This window comes from Amphiura filiformis, chromosome 9 (assembly GCF_039555335.1).
Source record: "Amphiura filiformis chromosome 9, Afil_fr2py, whole genome shotgun sequence".
NCBI lineage: Eukaryota > Metazoa > Echinodermata > Ophiuroidea > Amphilepidida > Amphiuridae > Amphiura > Amphiura filiformis.
The window spans coordinates 1,264,253-1,289,743 of record NC_092636.1 but is presented as its reverse complement, the minus strand read 5'-3'; the positions used below and the strand labels follow the sequence as shown (position 1 = coordinate 1,289,743).

The window sequence follows — 25,491 nt, the reverse complement described above, 5'->3', positions numbered from 1 at the left end:
CATGCTTCCCATTAGTGCGAAACGGAAGTGTCGCCCATGCATCCATCATCACCTTACAACAACAGAATGGCTTCTTTTATCATCTACAAGTTTATCATCTTATTAAAGGTACATTTCAATATTTTTTTTATTAATATGTTCATTTTTTAGTCTAGCTTACCAAAGTGGTATGCATGCTCGTCCCAGCACCTCAAAAATGGACCCTAAATGGCGTAATCAGTGTAGAAAAATTTCATCCCTTATTGGCGTATGGCTCTGAAAATCTTACCCTAAAATATGGCGTAATTCGTCGTAAGAAACTAAAATGGACACCTAAATGGCATAAACTCTAAAACAAATCCATTGAAATTGAAAAAAAGATACCCTAATGTCAAAACTTTACCTGAAAAGCACCCTTTTTTTTTTTTTTTAAAAAAAGCGTTGGCGCTGCCACAAGGCCAAATATCAACCCATTTTCGATGTTTTTGGGGACGAGCATGCGTACCACTTGTATACCACTGGTATACGAGAACAAAACACAGTGAATTGTGGTAACTACACCGGAAGTGTATGTATTATCCTATGGGGCATTGTGAACAAAAAACATGGTGGATTGTGGTAACCACACTGGAAGTATAATATATACTGCATTAAAAAAGTATCCTTACACTTGGACAAATAATCACAATTTCACAACTGAACCATATTGAGGTAAATTTGGTTTTTTAATAGATGCACTATCTAATCCTGCCCATTATTAAGGTCCAGTTTTAAAAGTGACAAACTGGCCTATACAAGGCACAAAAAGATTCCAACAAAGATTCCAACAAAGAGACAAAACATTTTCTTCAATGAATCTTTATTTAAAGCAATTGTATTCAGTTTTTACTTCTCTGTACTTTTCATAACTTTCATTTTATTTGTCAGCTCTTTTGTTTCAGTTTTCTTTTGTTCCTTTTGTTTTGAATTAAAGGCACGTACAAATTAGCCATTCACCACTCTCAAACCAGATGTCTAGTCCGTGGAGTTTTGAATAGACCAGCTTGTCACTTTTAAAACTGGACCTTCGTCTAATCAAATGCTTGTAACTTTGCTTCTTGAAGTCACATTGGATTCAATGGGGTGTCAAAATGTACCGGATTAGATAGCACATCTAATAAAAAAACAAATCAACCCCAATATGGTCCAGTTTTGAATTTGTAATTATTTTTCCAAGTGTAAGGATACTTTGTTGGCGCAGTATATTATCCTATGGGGCATTGTTGCTTCTCATATCAAAACCAATTAGAGCACTAATACTCAAAATTAGGAAACATGTTATCTTTAGGTCTTAATGTCTTAGCAGAACATGAAAAGATTGGACCACACCCCTAAAGTTAATTCTAATAAACTTGAATATCTACCATACAGGATTAGAAATGTCAAGAATGTCATAGTTATATGCAGTGGTGGATCTAGAGCAGTCAGAAGGGGGCCCTAATTGAGAAAACATTATAGAATTTAAATAAAAATTCCTTTAAAAAAGGAATGGGAGCTTTGATGTGATGTGCTGAAATCCGGGGGGAGGGCACTCCCACTTTGGAGGTGACGCGTATGTAGGGCTGTTAAGACCCCCTTTTTCACCATCGCTGTCACCCAAAAGACCCATTACTAGCACATGCTCTGTCACCCAAAGATCCCATATTTGATGGGTGCAAAGCGCTTGTGAGATGCAGGGGATGTCTGAGGGACACTATTTTTCTTCTCTTTTCTCTCCTTTTCTCTCCTTTCCTTTCCTTTTTTTGGGTAAGAGGGGACCAGGCAAACTCGCCCCCCATCTCGTGGCCCGCACCTGGTTTTATGCTCATCATGTAAAAATGCAGTTGGCCCATCTGCTTTCAACTGATCTACGGTAATCAATGATACTCTCAAACAGAGGTGTCAATGAGCAAGAGTAATAAGTCTTTAAACTGTAAAGCAAGGAACCTCTCTTCATAATACAGAAATTTTTCAGGAGTGAGTGCAACATTCTGTCAATTTGTCTAAAAATGTGTTATTTTTGCCAAAAATAATGGAATTTTCAGTGATTTTCACTGATGGGGAGAGGCAACCAAGGTTTGGGAAGCCCCCCGTCTCCTGAAAATAAGGATTTCCCAACTCCTTTTGAAATAGGGGTAGTTTCATTAAAGTGTTTTTCAATCATGGAAAAAAGGTTTTTGTAAGTTCAGTATTTTCACAAACAGTAATTATGCAAGCAAACAAGTCAACCTGTGTTAGCACATTTTGTAACTGCTTGTTATTTAAGCTGGAGTAAAACATGCATAATGAATATTACCGCATGATGATAAAAAAAACTACAAAAATTCAATACATTTAGAAAAAAATCCATAGACAAATTTGGCGTTGAGTGCATAACAAGCTTATACATGGCGTAGTCTTATCGACATATAATGCACCGGTTATCGCTAGGATGTGTAAACACCTTGTCCTAATCCATTGTCAAACTCAGTTCAATGCCTAATAAATGGAAAAGATTCCTGATTTAATGTTTGCTTATATTTTTAGGAAAATTTAGTGTTTCTTTCGAGTACGGTTTTATGTTAGTGTGAAATTATAACTTACAAATATATTACTTTGGTGCTCTGGTCAAATCTGAAAGGTTATGTATGATATTAAAAACAATAATAAATTTTGACAATCTTGAAAGTGCAGGAAATAAATCATGCATAAATTGTTATTTTTCAAAAAGTTGAAAAAAATAATCCGTCTAAATGGATGCGATGCATTTAGCGAGGAGATTGACATCACCTAGTTGCTATGGCGATTTGAAAAGAAAATCCTAAAATCATCACAATCTTAAATTTGAAAAGATTTTTTTCTCATCAAAGTCAAACAAATAAGGTGTTGCAAAAGGATGATTTCTTTTATTACATTAACATTTCATATGTATATTGCCTGGACTCTCCTATCTCAAAATACTTCACATAAAAGGAAGAAGATCAAAGTGAACTAAATTATTAGGCATGATAAGTACCTGGTGTTTGAGCAAGAGCATACATCAGACCTGATCATACATTATGCATGTTGCGACATCGCTTTCAAAATGCAATATAACTGGCCATTAAGATTGGACCATTAATGTAGTATGACATACTGTGGGATGACAATTATGCTGTCTTCATCATAACATGGCATCAGTATGAAATCAAGATAACACTCTGGAAACTGGTACAATAAATAACAGAAACTTTAGCTCTAGTCACAGCAAAACTGCAAGCAGTGCAAGCATCAATAGCCAGTATAGTAACCATCAGCCTATCTGCTGGTGCGTCGGTTTTGACTCGCCCTGACACACTCATCGTAACTTACGCATCACCACATAATATAGAATCCTCCATGCAGAATCATAGGATATGCCCATGTAAATGCAATATCAGCATGGTAGTATATCTTCGATATACCTAAGGCCCCATATCCATAGGCTGTTCCCTTGTGGCGTGTGCCCTTGTTCCATGTTCACTTTTTCCCATGTGACCTACCACACAGACAACTGAACCTTTGTTTTGCTTTACGGCCACTAAGCAAAACAAAGGTTCAGTTGTCTGTGTGGCAGGTCACATGGGAACAAGTGAACACGAACAAGGGCACACGCCACAAGGAACAGCCTATGGATATGGGGCCTTACAGATCTGGTCTCCAATGCGGGCTCCAATGTGGTATACATTGATGCACATAATGCAGATCTGGTCTCCAATGTGGTATATTTTTGATGCACAGTAATGCACATCTTGTATGCAACATGGTATACATTGATGCCCCTTAACATTGATCTTCTTCCTTTTATGTGAAGTATTTTGAGATAGGAGAGTCCTAGGCAATATGAAATGTTAATCTGGTCTCCAATATAGTATACATTGATGCACCTGAATGCAGATCTGTCTACAATGTGGGATACATTAATGCACCACGCTAATGCAGATCTGGTCTCCAATGTGGTATACATTGATGCACCTTAATCAGGCCCGTAGTCAGGATTTTTTGTGGGGGGGGGGTGCTGATTTTGAAAAAGTGGACCTTTTTCCAAGTGTAAAGTGGACTTTCTTCGACCAAAAAAGCTTTAAAATCCAATTTTTTGGATCGCTATGCTTGCAAATTCTTAAATTTTGGGAATTTTTGTATACTTTTGCAAATTTGGGGTGTGCGTTGCACACCGCAACCCCTGGCTACGGCTCTGACCTTAATGCAGATCTGGTCTCTGTTCTAGTATACATTGAAGCAGATTTGGTTCCCCAATGTGTTAGAGCTAGGTCACACTGTTTAATTCCACTGGCTTCTTTAAAGTCACGCTAACCTTAAATGTTGAAATTGTAGAACCAACTTTGACATTTAGTTTGGTCAAACACTTAATATGTGCGGTAGAAAGAACAACGCACATACAAAAAGACGTCACTAGAAAGGTGAAGAAACTCTGATGTTTGGAAGAACTTGCATTTTGAATTTTGAGTTGCAACCACAATTTCACAATTTTGAAAGTATTTCAACCTTTGAACCAATGTTTTTCAGACTATTTTTAGACCCCTGAAGTTTTCCAAAACAGAATGTTGAAATACCTCTGATTTGGACAATTTTAGCAAACACAAAAAACATATATATGTCAAGTTATTTAAAGGGTATATGAAGGGTATAAAATGTTTTAATAACAAACATTTTCATGCCCTTTATATAACCTGACATTTAAATTTTATTAAATCCGCAAATGTTTTATAACATGAACAAATTTTAACCTTTAACCAGAGCAGCCAGCGCATATAAACGTTGAAAAACCCCAGTGCATCTGGCCAGATTCAAACCGGCAACCTTTGTAATATTAGCACGACGCTCTAGCCAACTGAGCCACAGAGGTACGCTGGAGAAGAGCGGAAGATATAAATCTATATAGGTATTAGGTTCAAATTTGCATACTTTTTATAACATGTTTATAACATTTCAAACATATTTTTGTGTTTGTTGGAAAAAGACCCCAGATTGCTCATTCATTGACAGTTTGCATCTCAGTTTACCTATACCCTGTCAGCCCCAAAGAAATAGCTCAAGAAATGAAAACACTGACATTACAGCCCCCCCCCTCCCCGAGAATATCTTCCAGTTTTCAAAAATGTTTTCTGAATGTTATTAAAACATTTTATACCTTTTAATAACCTGCTATTTTATTTTCTGTAAAACATTTTGTGTTTGCTGGGTGCTTCAAGTTTCATTTATATACAGAATATTTTAAAATATTTCATTTTGCATCACATCGTGTTCAGTCATCTCTGTAATTTTGTACTTAAAATCTTAAGTTTCAATTGGTATCAATTGAATCAATTTTAGGATTTATAACCCATCACTTATCAAATGGATCTCAACATGCTGTTGTGAATTACACTATGCACAGTGGTCAGGGGCAAATTTCCAATTTGGGGGAGAGAAGAGAAATTGCAACTTTTAAGTGGCTATTCAGATTGTTACACCATCATTTTCAAAGAAAATTATCCCAGCAACCACAAAACATTTTACAGAAAATGTTTAAATGTCAGGTTATATAAAGGGTATAAAAACGTTTTAATATTAACATTCAAAAAACATTTTTGAAAACTTGATGCAAAAAACATTCTAAACAGAATGTTATTTTTAAATAACACTTAAAAGTGTTGACAAAACATTTTGCAAAAATGTTTGCCTAAAATATTTTGCAATAACGTTATAAAAAATATTTCATGACCTTTAATAACCCGACATTTAAATGTTATTAAATTATTTTTAACAAATGTTTTAAGAACATTTTTGTGTTTGCTGGGTATGGTCGTCATCTAACTATGCACAAGGAAAACAGCATAAGGCCCTTCACACTTGATGATGAGTTTCCTGTCACATATTTTCCGAAAACAAATGCATATGTTTTTCATTATTTATTATTATCCAAAAGTCCATTAACAGCAAAAATCCAGAATCAAACCAAGTCTTCAGAACTGTGATCAGGTTGGTCTCTACCCATTTCCAAGAAATACATCAGAGCCAACAACATCGAGGAAGTTCCTCAAAAGCGCTCCCGAAAATAAACAAGTAGTGTTGAAGTTTAATTTAATTTACTTTCAGTCTTCAGAACCTTTAATGTTCCTTAAAAGGACCTTTTTAGATTACCATAAACCCTCTTAGAATAGTTTAGAAAGTTGTGGACATAAAAAGGCTCTAAACTATTCTGTAAAATAATGTTCTGTAAAGTTAAAAAAAAACCAAAAGGCTACCAGAACCTATTTGGTTCTTTCTAGAAGGAGTTCTATAAGGCTGCGATCACATAGAAGTATACGGTATTCGCTATATGAAATACGCTCATTTGATCAGGCTGAGTTCACATAGGAGTATACTATGTAAACTCAGTCTGATCGTATGAGCCTATTTCGTATAGTGAATACCGTATACTTCTATGTGATCCCAGCCTTAAGAAGACAAAAAAGTCCTTCATTTCTTAGAGTGTGAGATTGTAACCAGAGTTATTACTTACCTGAAATAATTGATCATTAAAATCTATAAGTTTCTCTACAACGCCGATGACATCTCTGCTTTCTTCCACATAATCTGAGGCTTCACCATGGAGGTCCTTGGAGTCTTGCCCACCTTTTGTCTTCCTTAAGATGTTTGGACCAAAAAGAGTTGCTAAATTATGGATATCCATTTTGTTACCCGTAAACTGCAATGCAAACAAAAAATATAATGTAATTATTAGGCTATGCTTCATTCTTAGCGTGTTTCTATTGGGGCCATTATCCAAAAAAAACAACGGCTAAGAGATTAACTTTGCCCAATAGAAACTGACCTTCTCCGCTATTCTCTGGATAATAGCGGCGAGAGTTTTCCGGGGAATTTATCCTACTTTTAGTAGGATAATGCCGGAGAAATTATCCGGATAACGCCAATGTAAACTGACATTGTTCCGACAGACTGCGCTTACAGGAGAGAAATTGGAAATTGACACGGTCATGTGATTGCAACGTGTGTTCTGTTTTGTTTACCATTTCATCAGCTGTGTGTGTTTGGAGCTGAGCTAACTAATCTGACGTACAAATATTTTTAAACATTGTTAAAAGAGGCATAAATTAAGGTATAGATTATTAATAAATCAGAAATCTTGGCTGAATCCTCTTTTTGTGTGGACAACTGAAGGGATAGGCCTAAGGGCCCGAGAAGGTTTCAGCATGTTCAGTGATAGCAGCGCGGTGTAGAGTGTGTGTAGGCCGATAGTAAGCCCAACATACTTGCCCGTGTTTTGTAATTTGTAGGCTAGGCTAATCTTTTCTGTGTAGCATGGACGGATTTATCTTCCAAGATTCATTTGAAGGTAGAATCATGGTAGAATTAACATGTTAAAATTCCCATTAAAAGTGAACAAGTTACGATCGCCATCGTCAACCAACAAGACTTGCAATGACCTCAGATATGACCTTTCTCCGGCAAAGTCACGAAGTGTGACGATCGGGCCATGGCTGCTTGCATTTTCCGGATAACAGTCCCCAATAGAAATTGACCGTTAGCCGTCATTCTCCGCTATTGCCCGGTTAACAATTTCACTGGAAAAATTCCGGATGCTCAATAGAAACACGCTACATGGGAAAGGATGGACACAAGAACCGCAGTCAAGAATAACAGTTTCTGCAACCTGGGTTTGAGCATTATATTAGCACTTACATTTTTGAACAAGAAAATATTTGACCATTCATTGGCATAACCTGTTCCTCCATGCCCCTGTTTGGAACCCTTGCCTCCCTGCTTTCCCCCTTCCCATGAGTTGAATCAATGGATAATCTATATTTTGACCCCCATCTGCCTGCCCCCCTGAAAGTATAGTTATGCCACTGATGTCATCTTGCTTGTAATACTTAAATGAAGAGATTTCATGTTTTTAGTCCAATAAATCAGTACTCACTGTGGACGTTTCGAAATATGAAATCTCTTCATTTATTTATCAACAACAGTCCTGATGAAAAAGTTCAGTTATGCTTGTAATACTGTTCCTCAATTTGACCCTGATCTTTTCAAACTAATGTTTTCAAAACTACAAAACTTATCACATTTTAAAATTATTTTGCTCGAAATTGTGAGTTTTTATCTCTGCTACATCAGTTGTGGCACCAAATGGGGGCATGGGGGATTCCCCCCCCCAACTTCCCCCAGTTAAAATATCACTTTTAGACCAAAAATTACAAATTTTAGGCAATTTTGGCAATCCCCTCAAACAAATTTCTTCCCCCCCCCCCTCGAAAACAAAATGGATGGTGCCACCACTGTGTAACATAGAATATTTGCTTTCAGGTTTGTTGCTTCTCAATCTTATTTTCTGAAAATCATCCCTATACTCTCATCTGCAACCTTCTGATTATTTACTGCTTTTGTCTTATTTAACACTTTAAAAATGTTTTCAAGTTTAAAAGCTTTTTAATTGATCTCAGATATATAGAATAAAAGATGAAACAATGAGTATACATTCAAGGATAATTCTATTGTACGTGCCACCAAGATGCATCAAAATTAATTTGCTTCCGCAGTTTTTTTCATGCATTCATATCTTTTATTTCAAGTTACTTATATATCCAAGACATTAATCATAGACAATGTGTTACTTGACAGATCATTTGTTACAAAAATACAACTTTGAGTGTATAATACACAATAACCTGACACCACAGAGAAGCAGCACTTCCTGATCTGTTCACAGATCTGTTCAATCCTGACACTATGTAGAAAATCAGGCTATCCCATCATCCACTGGGCTATTCCAGTTGAAATCCATACACTCCTTATGGAAGACATGACCTTAATCTCCCATACAGGGAGTGTGAATTTCAAATGGAACCACCCATTCAGGGAACCCCAATTGAGATTCACACTCCCTGTGTGAAAGATTAAGGTCATGTCGTCCAGAGCCTCTATAAAACAGCACATAGCATAAACAAATGCTTGGTTTAAGATAAATAGCTAAGTGCATAAATGATTTTGCTGATGCACCCCCCCCCCCCAAATAAAATAAGATCCTGCATGTACGGGCCTGCATATCCCACTCACTGCACTTTTTTGATTTAGCTAGTCAGGCTCACATCACACACTATAGGTGGCGCTATTCGTCCATAGGGAAGTGGAATGTGCCTGTACGGTCCAAAAATGGCTTTACTGTGGGGCTCAATGGAAAAAATTACTAAAAATTAATTTTGACAACCAAAACCTAAGTGATGTTGACTTATGTTGGTACTGGCATAATAATGGATTCATAAGCTATCACATAGTGCAATCTATGTTCCACCAAGTGGACACTCGTTAAAGCGCAAAAGCAATTTGATTGTAAATCAAGACCATCCAAAACAGCTTTCTTACAGTAAAGAATAGGAGGTCATCTGGGGTCACATACAGTAGTGTAATAATAATAATAATAATAATAATGAAAGTTTGGACATTGGGAGAGTCACGAATGTGGGAAGGCAAGCCATTCCATAGAACAGGGGCAATGATGGAAAATGCTCTGTCACCAGCCAACTTGTGGGATCTTGGAATGGAAAGACAAGTGGCAGCAGTAGAGCGCAAAGAGTACCCAGAATGACGGGTGTGAAGGATGGACGACAGGTATTCAGGTGTAGATGAAGCAAGAACCTTATAAACATGGACGAGAGTGCGGAACTGGACACGTTTAGCAACTGGAAGCCAGTGCAGACTATGAAGCAAAGGAGAAGTATGCGTATATTTTGGTTCTCTGAAAATGAGTCTATGCACTTGTTCTGGAGAAGCTGTAGGCGGGTGAGGTTTTTCTGGGAGATGCCATTAAGCAAGGAGGAGCAGTAATCAATCTTGGACAGGACAAGAGTCCTAACCGCATTGGTACACGCATCAAAACTTAGGAATCGCCTAATCCTCCAAATATTACCAATCTGCCAGTTCAAAGTTTTGGACAAATGTGCAACATAACTGGACATCTTCATGTCATGGTCAAAAATGACCCCTAAATTCTTTATGGATGAAGATACAGAGATCTCCAACCCATCCAAATAAAGGGTGAGATGCTTGAGATTAATGTAGTGATAATCAGTACATTGTACATGTGCCTGCTGTCACAATTTCACACACAAAATTTTGGACCATTTGGTGACACTATTTTTGTCTGTAACTTCAAAAGTATATGCACTAGAAACATGATTGACCCCTTATTGTTTAGGTAATTTGATTCTCTTTCAAATGAAAGAACTTTCAGCTAAAAATACTAAACTTCAAAATTTTATGAACATACCTAATTTAGCACAATTTCAACAATACATCATGGGATGGCATATTTTTCTGTTGTGATTCTCACATTTATCATCAAAACTCTTCTTGTTTTCATTTTTTCTTTTGATAAATTTAACTACTTGAACTCTAGCCACATGATTCATGTGTTCCTATATAAAATTGAAGTGATATTGTTTGTAAATTGCTTAGAACTATAAAAACTGAATTGATATGTATTGTAAATTGTAGGAACCAAATTGGCATTTTAAAGTAGGAACAATTTATAATAATATGTTAAGTCATTGAAGGAGTGTGATAAGGTTGGATAAGTGTTTGTTTTTTCAATGCATCATGCTAACATCTGATCAACATTTTTTCCAAGGGGGATAGAATTACCATAATGCAGACCTTCCCCCCCCCCCCAAAATGACTTACATGTCAACAAAAAAAAGGACCATCACCAACCTAAAATTGGACTTTTGGGGCTGTTTTGAAGAGTTTAAATTGTCACTTTGTTAACTTTTCTTTTGAAGTTGGATCTTCTTGGACATTTTTTGAGGGATAGGGTGGTGTAGTTGTATCCCTGCATCCTAACAAAGACACACCAAATGCTGATTTGTAAGATGGGAGAAATCATTACAAAAAGTGGACTGCTATGATATTTTAGTAGCAATATACAGTGTTTGTTATCAACACATTGGAATAATTAATAGGCCTATACTTTCCTAGGAGCAAGACATAGAACTATTCCATTGATATCCACACACCCCCTGTGGAAGACATGACCTTAATCTTCCACACAGGGGGTGTGACATTCAAGTGAGGTTAACTGAAAGGGTGAGTTGATTTGAAATCTACACCCCCTGTGTGGGATATCATATTACTTGTTATGTTGTTTGAGCAGAGGCGTCGTATGTAACGTATTTATTTTGTTTATTTTCCACCCAGTCAGGTGAAAAATAAACAAAATAATTGAATATCCAAAGCTAACGCTAAATACGGCGCCTCCGTCTAATGAACAACCCTGGTTGTTAAAAGTTTCAGACAGCATTTTTGCAGTGTATTACTAATAATATTATTTCAGCTTTTTGAGTAAAGAATAAGATAATTAAAATTAAAATTGGATGGAAATCGTACATCATGGATTAATGTATCAACAACAAAAGACCTCATTCAAATCTCCATGACAACATATTTTGTGTCCAAATACGTGCAAATCTGGAATTAAAATTCTAAGTGTAAGCACTTATGTTTCTATCAAAATATTATCACACTCAATGTTTTGATATGCTCTATGGTTTTCTATTGCTAAATAATCTATGAAAATTTTGTGGGATTGAGAAAACTATCTCATTTAATATGTTTTTGAAGAGTTTGATGTTTAAAAGGGTTTTGCTTTTGCTGTTTTAATTTTCCAATAATTGAGAAATAATTCAGTAATTCAATAATTTTCTAGAATATGAAGTCATTGAAATGATTACAAAAAATATAATGAAATGCCTTAAAATATAAGTTGCCAACCAGGCATTGTGCTATTCCAGTTGAAATCCATACACCCCCTATGGCAGACATGACCTTAATCTCCCACACAGGGGGTGTAGATTTCAAATGGAGTCACCCATTCAGGCAATACCATGAAAATTCACACTCCCTTTGAGGGAGATTAAGGTCATGTCTTCCATAGGGGGTGTATGGATTTCAACTGGAATAGCCCATTTGATGGATGCAAATAAATGTAAATATTGAAATGTCTCAAATAGGGTCACATTTCAAAGAAAAATATAACAAGTATCGATAAAACACCTATAAATTGATTTTAGGGTTAAAATACCACATTTTATGTATGTATTTTTTTCCAATAAACTTGGGGATCCTACATTAACAACAACAGAATATAAGTTCTTAGATCGCAGCGGAAAGAAATTATATGGTCAATATAAACAGATCGAAAAAACAACTCTTCAGGCGTTCGGTTTAATTCAGGTGGAATAATGCATAAATGTATCCCACTTGTGCATCAGCCTCTTTCGAAAACCTGGTTCAATTGCAGTTTCATGAAATTCCCCAGGTAATTCTTACAACACTGAGGCTGAAGTAAGCTTAACATCTGCATAATTTTAACACTTTCTGTTCAACTCAGGTGCCCGATGCACGTAGGCACATGCCATTGTTATCTTTTTGTTTGATATATTTTCAAAATGAAATGAGATCTGACATTTGCTACGCCCTTCTTCAAATACATGCCCATAAACAAACATACACACACCCCCCTACGTTTTCACCAACAACTGTGTACCCATATTGTGTGTGTGCGTGGTTGTTAACAGTGTGAAACCGTGGACCCACACACACAGACATATCGTAATCCAAACGTGGACTTCTGTGATATTTCACCGCTAACGTGTACCTGGTATTACACCTACGATAGAGGACCCTAGTACATATGCAAAGTTATCCTGTATAGCACTCTCTGCCATTGTCTTACGACCGTGGACGTCCACAGTTCGCTATGTGGTTTGTAGGTGAAAACAAACGCCCACACGCAACAAACGTACCTCATTGCCGTCGTCGTCGACGCCATCCATTGAATGTTTAGACACTATTTTCAAAAAGGTGAGTAATGCACTGAATGTATCTCTGCTTGCTGTTGGCAGTAAATAAGTAAGGAGTTGTAAGGCTTCAAGTTGCCTCTCTTTCTCGTCTAGTCCTGTAAACAAACAAATAAACAGATAAACAAAACATGAGAGTAAGTACACGCCTATATAAGTCCCCTATATTGGAGCAAACTATTCTGATCGGAAATCAACAACACATCATATGTTGGTGACAGCGCATTTGATGAGTATGTTGCGTGGAATAATTGGGCATGTGACATGGCATGATTAATTGTGTGGCATGACATGATTGTTCGTACCAATCATGTACCGTGTTGCTTTTATTTGACACAGTATACTGAATGTGGTGTCCACTGCATGGTCGAATTTGCGTTCAAATTGCCAGAAATTGATTGGTTGAATGTTTTAATTGATGGTCGTGCATGATCAGTGTTTTTTAGCCTCCTGAAGAGATCTAACCAAGTAACCATAGATGTTTTTGTCTGTAATAGAAAACTAAGATTGCACATTACTAAATAATGTCCCTTATGGCTTGCCATCTCAATCGACAATGTGTTTCCATCCTGAAAGCTGTGACACATTTAACTTATCGGCTAAAATGTTCATTTGTGTAAATTTGTAAAGATGTATTCTTGCATGCACATATTATCTAAGGGGAGCACGGTGGTCGAGCGGAACGGGCTCCGACTCATAATCGGAAGGTTGCGGGTTCGAGCCCCGGTGACGCCATCGTGTTGTGCCCTTGAGTAAGGCACTTTATCTTGATTACTCCTCACCACCCAGGTGTATAAATGGGTACCGGTATTCTTAAATGCTGGGAAGGTAACAGACTCGCTGTGGAGGAGGTGTAGCGATCCCCTTGTAGCAACATTATATAGAGGAGTCTGACCCAATCGCCAATGAAAGAGAGATGGGCACTCCCATCACTGTTTATACAGGATCGTCTCCTTTACCTTTACCTTTTATTAGCTTGCATACATTTAAAAAATATCACGAAAATAAAGCGTAAAACTAGGTCAGAACAATAATATTTGAACATGTTCTCTTTATATAATCACCATGTCTGTTGGAAAGCACTCATGTTCATGTTTTGATTTAATGAATATCATGATCAAACCATGATTACTTTCAATGTTACACACATCACAAAAAGAGAGTCCCCACTAGATTGAGTGATTTGAGACCAATTAAGTCAAAACAATATAAGTGATATGAACAGGTGGAGACATTTGATGGCTGTAGTATGATACCAAACTTGTGTAATAACAAATTGGAATGATCGATAAATTAAAAACTGAATGAAATTTAGTGTGATTTGAAAAAAGGTAAAGTGTCACTTATTGTGTAAAATGATAGACTTTAATGGGTATCAACCATACATGATGGGTCATTCCTGTAGAAATCCATTATACACCCAATGGAAGACATGACCTTAATCTCCCACACAGGGGGTGTAGATTTCAAATGGAGTCACCCATTAAGGTAACCCCATTTGAAATTCACACTCCCTGTGTAGGCAATTAAGGTTGTGTCTTACATAGGGGTGTATGGATTTTAACTGGAATAGCCCAATGCTCTCCGTATTGAAAAGACTGTGGTCGGTCAGTGTTGGTTTGTACCAATTGATAACACGCATACTGACCAACCACCATTCACTTCAGGTGAGTGGATAATGTTAATTTCATAAAGAGTAATCTTACTGGTATATTCAGCAATCTGTTTGAATATGCAACTTTTCAAATCGCACAAGTACATTGAATACTTTTAAGTATTAAAATTAAAATTAAAATACCTCAATTTGTTTTTACATTAAGTGCTGTAAGATTTTTTAAAGGGGCCGTTCATGTAAAGATTTTTCTGGCTCACTTTACTCATTCAAATTTGACATCAAATGTGACTCTATTAACCATTCTTGGGAGGGGAAGCTAAGGGGGTTTCCTCTTAAGAGCAGAAAAATTTCAACAACAAGGGTTAAAATTGCCAAAAGGTCCCCCCAAAAAAAAAAAAAAAATAGGGGGGCTGGTTCGAGGGGCTGGTCCCGGCCCTTGAATCAACCCCTGTACATGTTATTTAGAATTATACATTGTAACATAATCAAGCGTAGTTGGGACTTTCTTTCTTTGAAGTGTTTATTTAAAGCACAAAATATTTGATTGAATGCATATCACTGCAAAACTAGGCTAACAGATGAGGCAGAAAAAGAGCTCATTTGCACAATTTGTACAAATTTATTTATTTATTTACTTACTTACTTACTTGTATGGATGGTTTGACAGTAATTGAAAATGCATTCATCCAAATAATGATTGTAATTTCCTAATGTATCTCATTTTTAGCTAAATGGGAGTTGTGCTTTATGGAATAAACCTAACATTTTTTGTGATAAAAGCAATTGAAAATTAAGGAGAAACTATTCTGAGCAGCGAATCAGATCAAAAACTGAAAAAGTTGTGATTAAAAACACAGACTGTGTACCCAAAGTCCCTATGTTTTGTATTGGATGATTTCTAATATATTCATGAGGGTGACCATTCTATCACCTGTGCCTTGCAGAGGCCTTGCATGTGACGTATCATCCTGTAAATATGGCGGACTACTCAAATGCATTCAACAAAAGCATGATTGCAATCTACTGTGACAGATCGTCTCACACACATAACCCTGCACTACGATCAAATAGGTTGATGACAACATTTGATTGAATGGACTGCACTCCACCATAACTACGGTGAAGGACACCGGCTCAAATCCTTTGTTTGGAGCCAATCGATAATTTCATGCAGGGCCTCTATTGTGTGCCTTTTAAAAAAAATAAAAACTGCACTTTAAAAGATGTGTCATAACAGGCACAGTGTGGATGCTGTACTTTCCATCTCTTGTGCTTCATGGAATGATTGCCCTCATTAACAGATGATGATGGACTTTGCCAGTTGGTGCAACATCTATTTATTATTAGTCTATGCTCCAACCTCATCTCCTTGGGTATAAGGCCACAAATATACAAATTAAATCTTGACTAACTTTCAAAATAAACAGAGTACTTCACTTTCAAGAATATATGCACCCCATAAGCTTAACCAAATAAGTGTTGCTACAGAAATGGGTTAAACATGCTTTCAGCATAATTGCTTTGCTTTATATGCATGCAAAGATTGTGACAAGATTCCCAAGCACTAAATCAATGAAATTCCCACCCCTAAACTATCTGGCACTTTGAAACATTTTCCCAACTACATTGATTATAGACTCCAGGCAAGCATGGTAGTTGTTCATTTTAAGACACCCCCTAACGAAGCAATTTACTGATACGTGTAGTTTCCACCGTTGAGAGAGCTCAGTTGCCGGGCTATTGAGCGAGGATGAAGAATGATATACATGCAATCTTAAGTATATGAGACCTGCTCCCACGAAAACCAGATAAAGTCGGGAAATTATGATTTGGAGATAAATGTCCAAATTGAAAATATTTAGATTATCGGCTTTAAAATGATACTGTGTGAAAGTGTTAATTTCCGTGTGTGTAATTTTTCACGCTTTGCCGAATTTGAACTACACTGTTGTTTTTATTTCGTGATTTTGAGTTTTGTTACACAGACCTATACATTAAAAGAACATGTTCACATGTTTTTATTTTCGCAATATCTGTGTTGCGCACGAAAAGCGCAAAAATGAATGTGCCGCGAAAATGTCCACTTTTACAGTATATTACTCATTACTTTCAAATATACAGTGTTAGCTTCATAATTCCTTTCCTTTCTATTCTTTTTTGGCATGTTTATTGGACTGTATCTCAAATAAAGCCTTAGTGACTTTGTCCAGGTTTTGTGAGAGCTGGTCTCATATGTAGGTAGACCCCTAACAGGTAACTACTGCATCACATCAATGTGACTAATTGTGGTTCACTAGTGTTGGCCTATATTTTTACTTTCTAATTAAGGAAATAGGTGTAATTTAAATTTGACCAGACATTCATTAGCCTAATTTTTTTAATGTGGTTGCGGCATTTGTACAAAAACAATAGAGAGCAAAAGAAAATGTATTAATTCAAAACAAAGCCATTGTCATGCCTGTACGCAGGATTTCATTTGGGGGTGCTGATTTTGAAAAAGTGGACTTTTTCCCAAGGGATTTTGTAAAAAGTAGACTTTCTTCCCAAAATTTGGACCTTTTTTGCTACGCTTGCAAATTCTGAAATTTTGGGACTTTTTGTATACTTTTCCAAATGTGTACGGGCCTGGCCATTGTGACATGGTTTGCACCATTCAAGCTAATGTCATCAACTTTGTTTCGGAAATATAATTGATTGATTGATCGATTGATAGCCATTTCACAAATTTCTAGTTTGTATGGAACGTCTATTTGAATTTGCAAAAAACATGAACAAATTGGCATTTCCAAAACTGTCATATACAAGCTTATACATCAACAGTTTGCAACTACAATTTCAGTCTAAAATGACTAAAGAGGTTTTGGACTCTTTTTGATTTGGTCTTTTTTTTCCCAATGGGCACTACTGGCCAAATTATTAGTCTCGAAGAACTATTTTGATTGGTTATAGTGGAACCAATCAGAGATAGGAATATCTGGCTGGAGAGGGGGCTCAGAAATCTAAAAGGTCCATTTTGATTGGTTTCTCAGATGATTATATCATGTAATTGACCAATCAGGAGTACTGTAAGAAAGACAGTTAGTAGTGCCTATGGGGTTAATTGCATTATAGGAAGACAACTACTTTCTTCCTCTTAAATCATCTCCTCAAACAGTCACTAAAAACACCCTACATTAGGCTATTCCACTTGAAATCCATACACCCCCTATGGAAGACATATTAGTCTCCCACACATGGAGTGTAGATTTCAAATGGAATCACTCATTTAGGTAACCCCATTTAATATAATATTCACACTCCTTGTGTGGAAGATTAAGGTCATGTCTTCCATAGGGGGTATATTGATTTCAACTGGAACAGCCCAATGCCTGCTTCATCTTCTTCTTCTGTCTGGCTATAATGTTACACCTCCAAGTCATTTGTTGCACCTAGACGACGAAAACGACGGCAGACACGTAGCGTAAAAAGCTACTGCGTCAAAACCAATAACAATCGCTATTGTTTGGCATACTTGGGCTCTCTCTCAGACAGTGTATATGGGTGATAGATTGTGTGCATACTGCAATGATTTATAATGTGCAAAATGTGCCTGCAATTAAAGACAATTCAATGGTTTGGAAATTTGAGTATAGGAGGGTAGGGTTGATAGTTTGAAGTGTTTCACATTCAGAATGTAGGCCTATTAATATCGCATACAAGGAAATCAAGAGGAAGGTAGAAAAGTAGACAAGAGAGGAAAGAGATAGAGATACAAAATGGGAAAACCATATGTGAAAGAAAATGAAGAGAAAAAAAGAGACATAAAAAGGGCAAATAAGGTGAAGATGGAGAGATCAAGCAAGCAGTCAACAGCTTAATGAAGTTTATCCAAATGGGGGTAATGGTTTTATGGAAATCAAGGTCACGATGGACACACCTTTTGGATCTTCAAGATCATATATTTCCAATACTCAACAGCAATCCAAGAGTAGGCAGTTTTAAGAAAAGACCTAGGAATGACTCTCTTCTATTTTAAACAAAAGGCAGGAGAAACAACTCATGTTTCAGAAGTCACAGGAAAGTTATGAACCACAAGTTGCAAAGTATTGGGCGACTTCTGAACCACAAGTTGCAACTATATCAGACCTGTAGCCAGGAGGTGCAGATTTTCCAAATGCATATCATATCAAGAGAAATCTTCATTCTGGCCAAAAGCAAACCTTTACTACCTCTACAATTTATTTTTGGAGCCTACATTTTAGACAAATTTCACATAACATTGGCCCAATTTTGCTATTTGTTTACAGACCTTTCGCTGATTCATCATACGCCCTGGCTACAGGTCTTAACTAAACATCTAAAAAAAAGTAACTAACCACCCCCTTTAAATAATAATGACCATAATTCAAAAACGGGTGATTGTATTACAAATCTGTAAAATGCATTGGAAGCAGAATTTATTTCTGCACATTTGGACACCTCATTTGCAGCAATTGACTAAATATTGACTCACAGTGTACATTTAAATCAATGTAACCCAAGATTTGAAAGTTGCAGTAAATTGTATTGATTTTGTATTCAGTGTAATGGAAGGAAATCTGTGTAATGATATCTGAGTGTTTTTGTATTGTAAAACTTTGCATGTGAGTGCAACTTTCAAATCTGGACCTCACTACATTAAATTGACCGGTGTTTTATTGTTTTCTGGGCTATTGTATCAAATGAGGTGTCAAAATGTGCAGAAATAAATTCTGCTTCCAACGCATTTTACAGATTTATAATACAATAGCCCCTTTTTGAATAATGGCCATTATTTAAGGGGGGTTAGTTACTTTTTTGAGATGTTTATATGCACACCCCACCTACTATTCTGCTAGATGTAAGTTAACCCCCTGAGCACTACCTTCTGATCTAACATTGCCTCTGATTGGTTAATTACATGATATCTTCACTTTAATCACCAATCAGAATGGAGCTTTGCAAATAATTCACCCCAATTATTTTGCGTGGTGAAATTATTCTAACAATGTTGCTGATTGGTCCAATTGATAATGAAAACTTCTTTTTGACCAATCGGCAGGTAGTTCTCATGGGGTTAACTTCACTCATGAGAGATTTCTGACCTTATATGAACATTTCCGGATAGGCAAATGAGTTCAACCCTGCCAATACAGGGCTATGTTAGGCTCAAACTTGCACACAGGTAGACATCATAGTGCCTTTTTATTACTTGGTAATGTCACCATCTCGGGCAAGGATAAAAAATCTGCAAAATTCTTCTCAACTGCATGGTTACAAGAAAGATGACCATATACTTACTTGATGCAGCTACAAATGCTGGGTAGAGCTCCCTGGTGAGTAAGGGTTCAGGGAGATCACGGAAAAACTCTTTGATTATAGAACACACGTCATGAGGATTGTGTGATTCATTCAGGTGAATATCCTTGCCGCTATCATAGTCTTCCCGCAACTATAGTGTGAGAAAGAAAACAACAAGAAATTGCATGAAAGATTAATAGAGATCTGTAAAACATTCAATGCAAATACAAGGATTTCTTATTTATCACAAGTGTTTGAATTTTCATACTTTTAAATAATCGTGATCAATTTTTCTTTTTGGTAGCACACAGTTGCTACTAAACACATAAAATGGAATGGAGTTTTACTTGCAGCTAACATTTATGCAAATATAACTTCATGCGAACACAAGGTTACGCGTACTCGTTACGCATGAGTGCGTAAAATTCATCATGCCTGGAACGTAAACACTCTCTAGGTAGCAGCTAAACATTACCACTTTATTTTTTAGTTTTATTACTGATATCAACAGAGAAATCACCGATCTTCTTGAAAGGTTGAGTGGCAATGACAAACGGACATTCTGAATTAGAATTATGTGATTTTTACGATTTCACTTGGGCAGCTAAAGCTGCTCACGCGATGTAAACCACACCGACAGTGCGGATGCATCATTGTTAATCGGTGATGAACAACCATGAAATATGATTGAATCCCTAAATTAGCAACTGTCAAATTCAAAGATAACCTTGTCACTGATTAATTTGATAACCAGGCAGGTTTGGTTAACCCAGAAGAACTGCTCTGGCAAGACTTAGTTCTGTTTGTATATAGCATTGACTTTATATCTCAATAGTGTTGGTTATTGGCCTGATGCTAATCCAAAGCTAAAACTCTGACTCTCTACAAGTCAAGAGATAGAGAGTTTAGCGAAGAGTCAGTCCTATAAGCTATATAGAAATATTATTGCTCTTGTTTGGTGTGATGAAAGATTTACATATCAACACTACATCACTTGTCAAATATGAATTGAAATGTGTTGACACAATCATACATAATGTCTCTCTCAGACGCTAGACACATTTAATATTTCACTAGTATTTTACACCTAAAAGCACATGCTTATATTATCCCTGTAGCTTTATCACACCAGGAGTAAGAATCTAACCGCTGAATACGTTAATGGTATCTATATTTTATTTCTAACCATAATTGACGGCAAAACCCAGCCATACAGGTTATAGAACAAGACACGCCTTTCGTTATCTATTAAAGGGACATATTATAGTCTGTGTTTCAATCATGCAATGGAAAGTATCAGTGAAATGTCCAATTCAATTCGCCTTTCATCCTCATTGAATGGAATATTACATCTTTTTTACCTTGTGAACAAAATCTTACTATTCAGCACTTGTAAAAATTGTTAGAATTTGTATAATATTCAGTTGAGAATACAACACTATATATTGTGCAATCTTCAGTAGATAGAAATGTAATACTATCTTTAGTAGATAGCAATGTAATACTATCTTCAGTAGATAGCAATATATATTTCATCTTCAAATAGTATAAAAGGTATCTACGACAGATATTTACAACAGATATCTTCAGTAGACAGCTGCAGTATATGCTAGCATCAGTAGATAGCTGGAGTATGTTATCTTCAGTAGGTAGCTGTAGTATATGCTATCTTCAGTAGATAGATGCAGCATATGCTATCTTCAGTAGATAGCAATATATATATATATATATATATACAACAAGTATTGTTTTTCAGGTGACTAACTTTGGAATTAAAAGTGCTCAAACCCATTACAGGTGAGCGTAAGAAACAAATTCAAAGTATAGACCTCTGGAAAAGGCAACCGTTACTACTAGTTTCACAGCATACCCTCACTTATGATCATTGGGTATACCCATCATCAGGCGAATTCCGTATGCTGTGAAACTAGTAGTAACGGTTGCTTTCCAGAGGTCTATACTTTGAATTTGTTTTTATATATATATATACATATATATATTTTATTTCAGGAGATAGATGTAGTATATGCTATCTTCAGTAGAGAGCTGTAGTATATGCTGATATTTGTAATTTCATACAACTAGTCCAAATATATGACATGATCAAGGGGAATGAGTCACCTGTCGACCCTGGTCGAAAATTAATTTTACATAGGTTCCTAAAGAGGACATTAAGAGCTTTCAGAAACTGAAAACCCTATGTTTCAAGTTGTATTGCCCTTCATCTCTGTTCATGGTTTCCCCTGCTTTCTGATGGTGATCACCTCCTTTATCAATCTCTTAAGCAGCAAAAATCATCAGCTGTACACAGATCGTCACACAGATCGTCACTGCAACAATAGTATCGATAAAGGAAACTGTCAGTTCTCGAAACGTCTGCAAGTTAGTGGCAATATTTGGACTAGTTGTATGATATTACAAATATCAGTTTACCATGAACAGTCCTGATGAATATCTTCAAGAATGTAGTATATGCTATCTTCAGTAGATAGCTGTAGTATATGCTATCTTCAGTAGATAGCAATATATATTTTATCTTCAGTAGGTAGCTGTAGTATATGCTATCTTCAGTAGATAGATGTAATAATGCTATCTTCAGTAGATAGCTGTAGTATATACTATCTTCAGTAGATAGATGTAATATATGCTATCTTCAGTAGATAGCTGTAGTATAATTATGCTATCTTCAGTAGATAGCAATATATATATTATTTTCATTAGGTAGCTGTAGTATATGCTATCTTCAGTAGATAGCAATATATATTTTATCTTCAGTAGGTAGCTGTAGTATATGCTATCTTCAGTAGATAGATGTAATATATGCTATCTTCAGTAGATAGCTGTAGTATATGCTATCTTCAGTAGATAGCAAATATAATAATATTTTATCTTCAGTAGATAGCCACAGTGTATGCTATCTTCAGTAGATTAACGATTTACTCTGTTAATTGTTACCAATGCCAAATCATTTGGTCAAGGCAAATTTCTGGTGCGGTGTTAATGCTCTGCATGTTGATCATAGGCTTCAACATGAAAAGTCTTAAGTTTTGAGATATTTTCTCAAAATATCAAGAGCTATTTTAAGAATCACTGAACCAATACTAGGCTTGTTTGTACTCATTTTAATACATTTTTCATGTCGATTCCAAATATGGTCATGGAAATGTACAATTCTGAAATGTTTGAATTTTTGAATTTTTTTTGTTAACTTGTCGTCTGCATTGCAGTCGGCACCCCGTGGTGAGAGTTAATATTACGTAAGCGCAAATAACCCACTTCCATACTTGATTGGCTTCAAGCAATTTAATCTGCTCCCAAGAATTTCAAAGATCCCCATTGCCAACTGCTTCACGTTTTCACATGCCTGATATATTTCCAACTAACACTTTTTTCAGTTCATTACAGACTGTTTTCATTGATTATATTAGCACTATAATATGCAGTTTATTCTACTAGGGAATCCAAATAGAGTAATCAATGCATATGGGTTGTACTTGATATTCTTTGTAATACCACAAACCTTCCAAGGTTTATTCATATACCGGGTATGTTTGTAGATCTGAGAATTCTTGGCCATATTTCAATTATTCCAGCATTCAAGATGATACGAATAGTCACCAATATTTCGGAGAAACCATTCTCCATCATTTGCTGTGTAATACTGTTGGTGATGTTTTTCTAGTAGATAATCATTTATACTACTTTTAATGTATATTCCCAACACCTATAAATATATTCATTCAGTCACATGTTTTGGCTTTCCTTCTTTCTGGCTTGTTTTGTACAGTTTCTTCATTCGCCATTGTAGTGTGACGTCAAAATTGCTTGTTGCCAGGTCAACTGGCTCACACTATCTGTGTTTGGAACCACGATCAAAATGATCACAACACAAAGTCAATGTGTTGCTAACAGGTGTGCAAACCAAGCATGAGTCAGTAACTAAGGTATGACGTATTCACTATGATGGCGAATACCATCCTTACTCCCGTCCTTACTTACTCCCATCCTTACTAACTTGCTCGCTCATTTGCTTTTGCTTGCCCATGTGCTCTTGTTCACACACATCCTTAATTGCTAACTAACTCGATAATGGACTATTCCTGTTGAAATTCACACACACTATGGAAGACATGACCTTAATCTCCCACACAGAGGGTGTAGATTTCAAATGGAGTTGTCCATTCAGGTAACCCCATTTGAAATTCACACTACCTGTGTGGAAGATTAAGGTCATGTCTTCCACAGAAGGTGCATGGATTTCAACTGGAATAGCGCAACTGATTTCTAGCATGTTTATTATTATTTATAATAAAAGTATGTTTATGCATAAATCTCTGTGCTTTTATTGTATGTTGATATGTATTATGTTTTTTTTTAAATTTTGATAATTATCCACAATCATTGACCTACTATTTAAATAACTTTTCATTTATAATGTTCCATCTGGAATTATATTACCTCAATGTTGAACCCATTCCAAGGTTCATTCTCTCTATCTATGTGTGGCACATCTGTTCCACAAGGATAATGTCCCAGAATAATATAGCACTTAAGGGTAGACTAGGTAATGTTGGTCGAAGCAGACAAAAAAAATCGATTATTGAAAAATAACACTTTGATGTTTTGCAAAAGTTCATTCTACAAATCATATACTTTGAAAACTTGCTTGATTTATTGTTGTGAATGAGTTATGTACGTTTTACAAAAGTGTTGTTGTTTCAGCCCTCTTTACAACATAACTCAAGAATCACATGACCTACAAAAGTATATCTGTGATATTTAAATTCTTCTACACGCTCGCTATGAAATGATCAATGCAATTTTTGCAAAAGCACACTACCATTCACAAGATGCTGTGAATTACCAAATTGCAACAGTTTAAAATAGTGTTAACCTTAACATGTTCAATTTTGACACACCCTGTATGCATGTAATAATAAACTGATTCCAATATAAAAGCTTATGAAACATTATAGTACTGCACATCTGCTGACACAGTAGATCATATTGTACAGATTAGTACACTCATAATACTTAATTGTATTCCTTGTGTAACAGGGAAATTTATCAAATTATCAAATCCATTTCATAATAAATCATAAATAAAGATTTGTTTGTTTCAAAAGCTGCCTTATGGACAACACTTGGTAGACAGTGGTGTAGCCAGGACTTTTTCATAGGGGGAGGGGGGCAAGGCAACTTTTAAGGGTGAGGCAAAATTTGACAAAAATGGTCAAAATAAGTTTAAAAGCACAAAATGGTCTAAAAATCTTAATTGTGAGGGTGGCCAGCATCCCACAGGGGGCATGAAGGGGCTAGACATCTCACAGGAGTGTAGCTCCCTCCCTTACCCGCTAGACATGCCACTGCTGGCAGCAATTGCAGATAGGGTCTGCCTGTCCTAAGCCCTTGATAGTAAGAATCAATACAAGGCATGGAATACAATATTACGAGTTATTCAATTTGAGACTTTGAAAATTTGCCTAGGAAAAAAAATCAAATTATACTTTTATCTTGGTCAAGTCTTATTTTTTGTTTGTTTTCAATCCCATCCAGGCACCGGTTTAACTGCAGAATTATGAAAAGCAAGCATTCTATTTATAAAACGCCATTACTAAAGGTTTTACTAATTTCTCATGGTTAGATTGTTGAAGTACTTGTTATGTATGCAAGTAGTGAAGCTCTGTGCATCTAATCCGAGTGATATTTATTGTGAGTTGTGACATT

The 25,491-nt window shown here is 36.2% G+C and overlaps 1 protein-coding gene across 1 annotated transcript in view; it reads right to left on the bottom strand.

Annotated features, from left to right (window-relative positions):
* The window catches only part of LOC140160497 (uncharacterized), a 317,603-nt gene that overhangs the window by 23,710 nt on the left and 268,402 nt on the right, over positions 1-25,491 (bottom strand). The window contains 3 exon segments of the mRNA XM_072183731.1: positions 6,500-6,685; positions 12,798-12,949; positions 19,765-19,915. Of these exon segments, the coding sequence (XP_072039832.1) occupies positions 6,500-6,685; positions 12,798-12,949; positions 19,765-19,915 (489 nt within the window).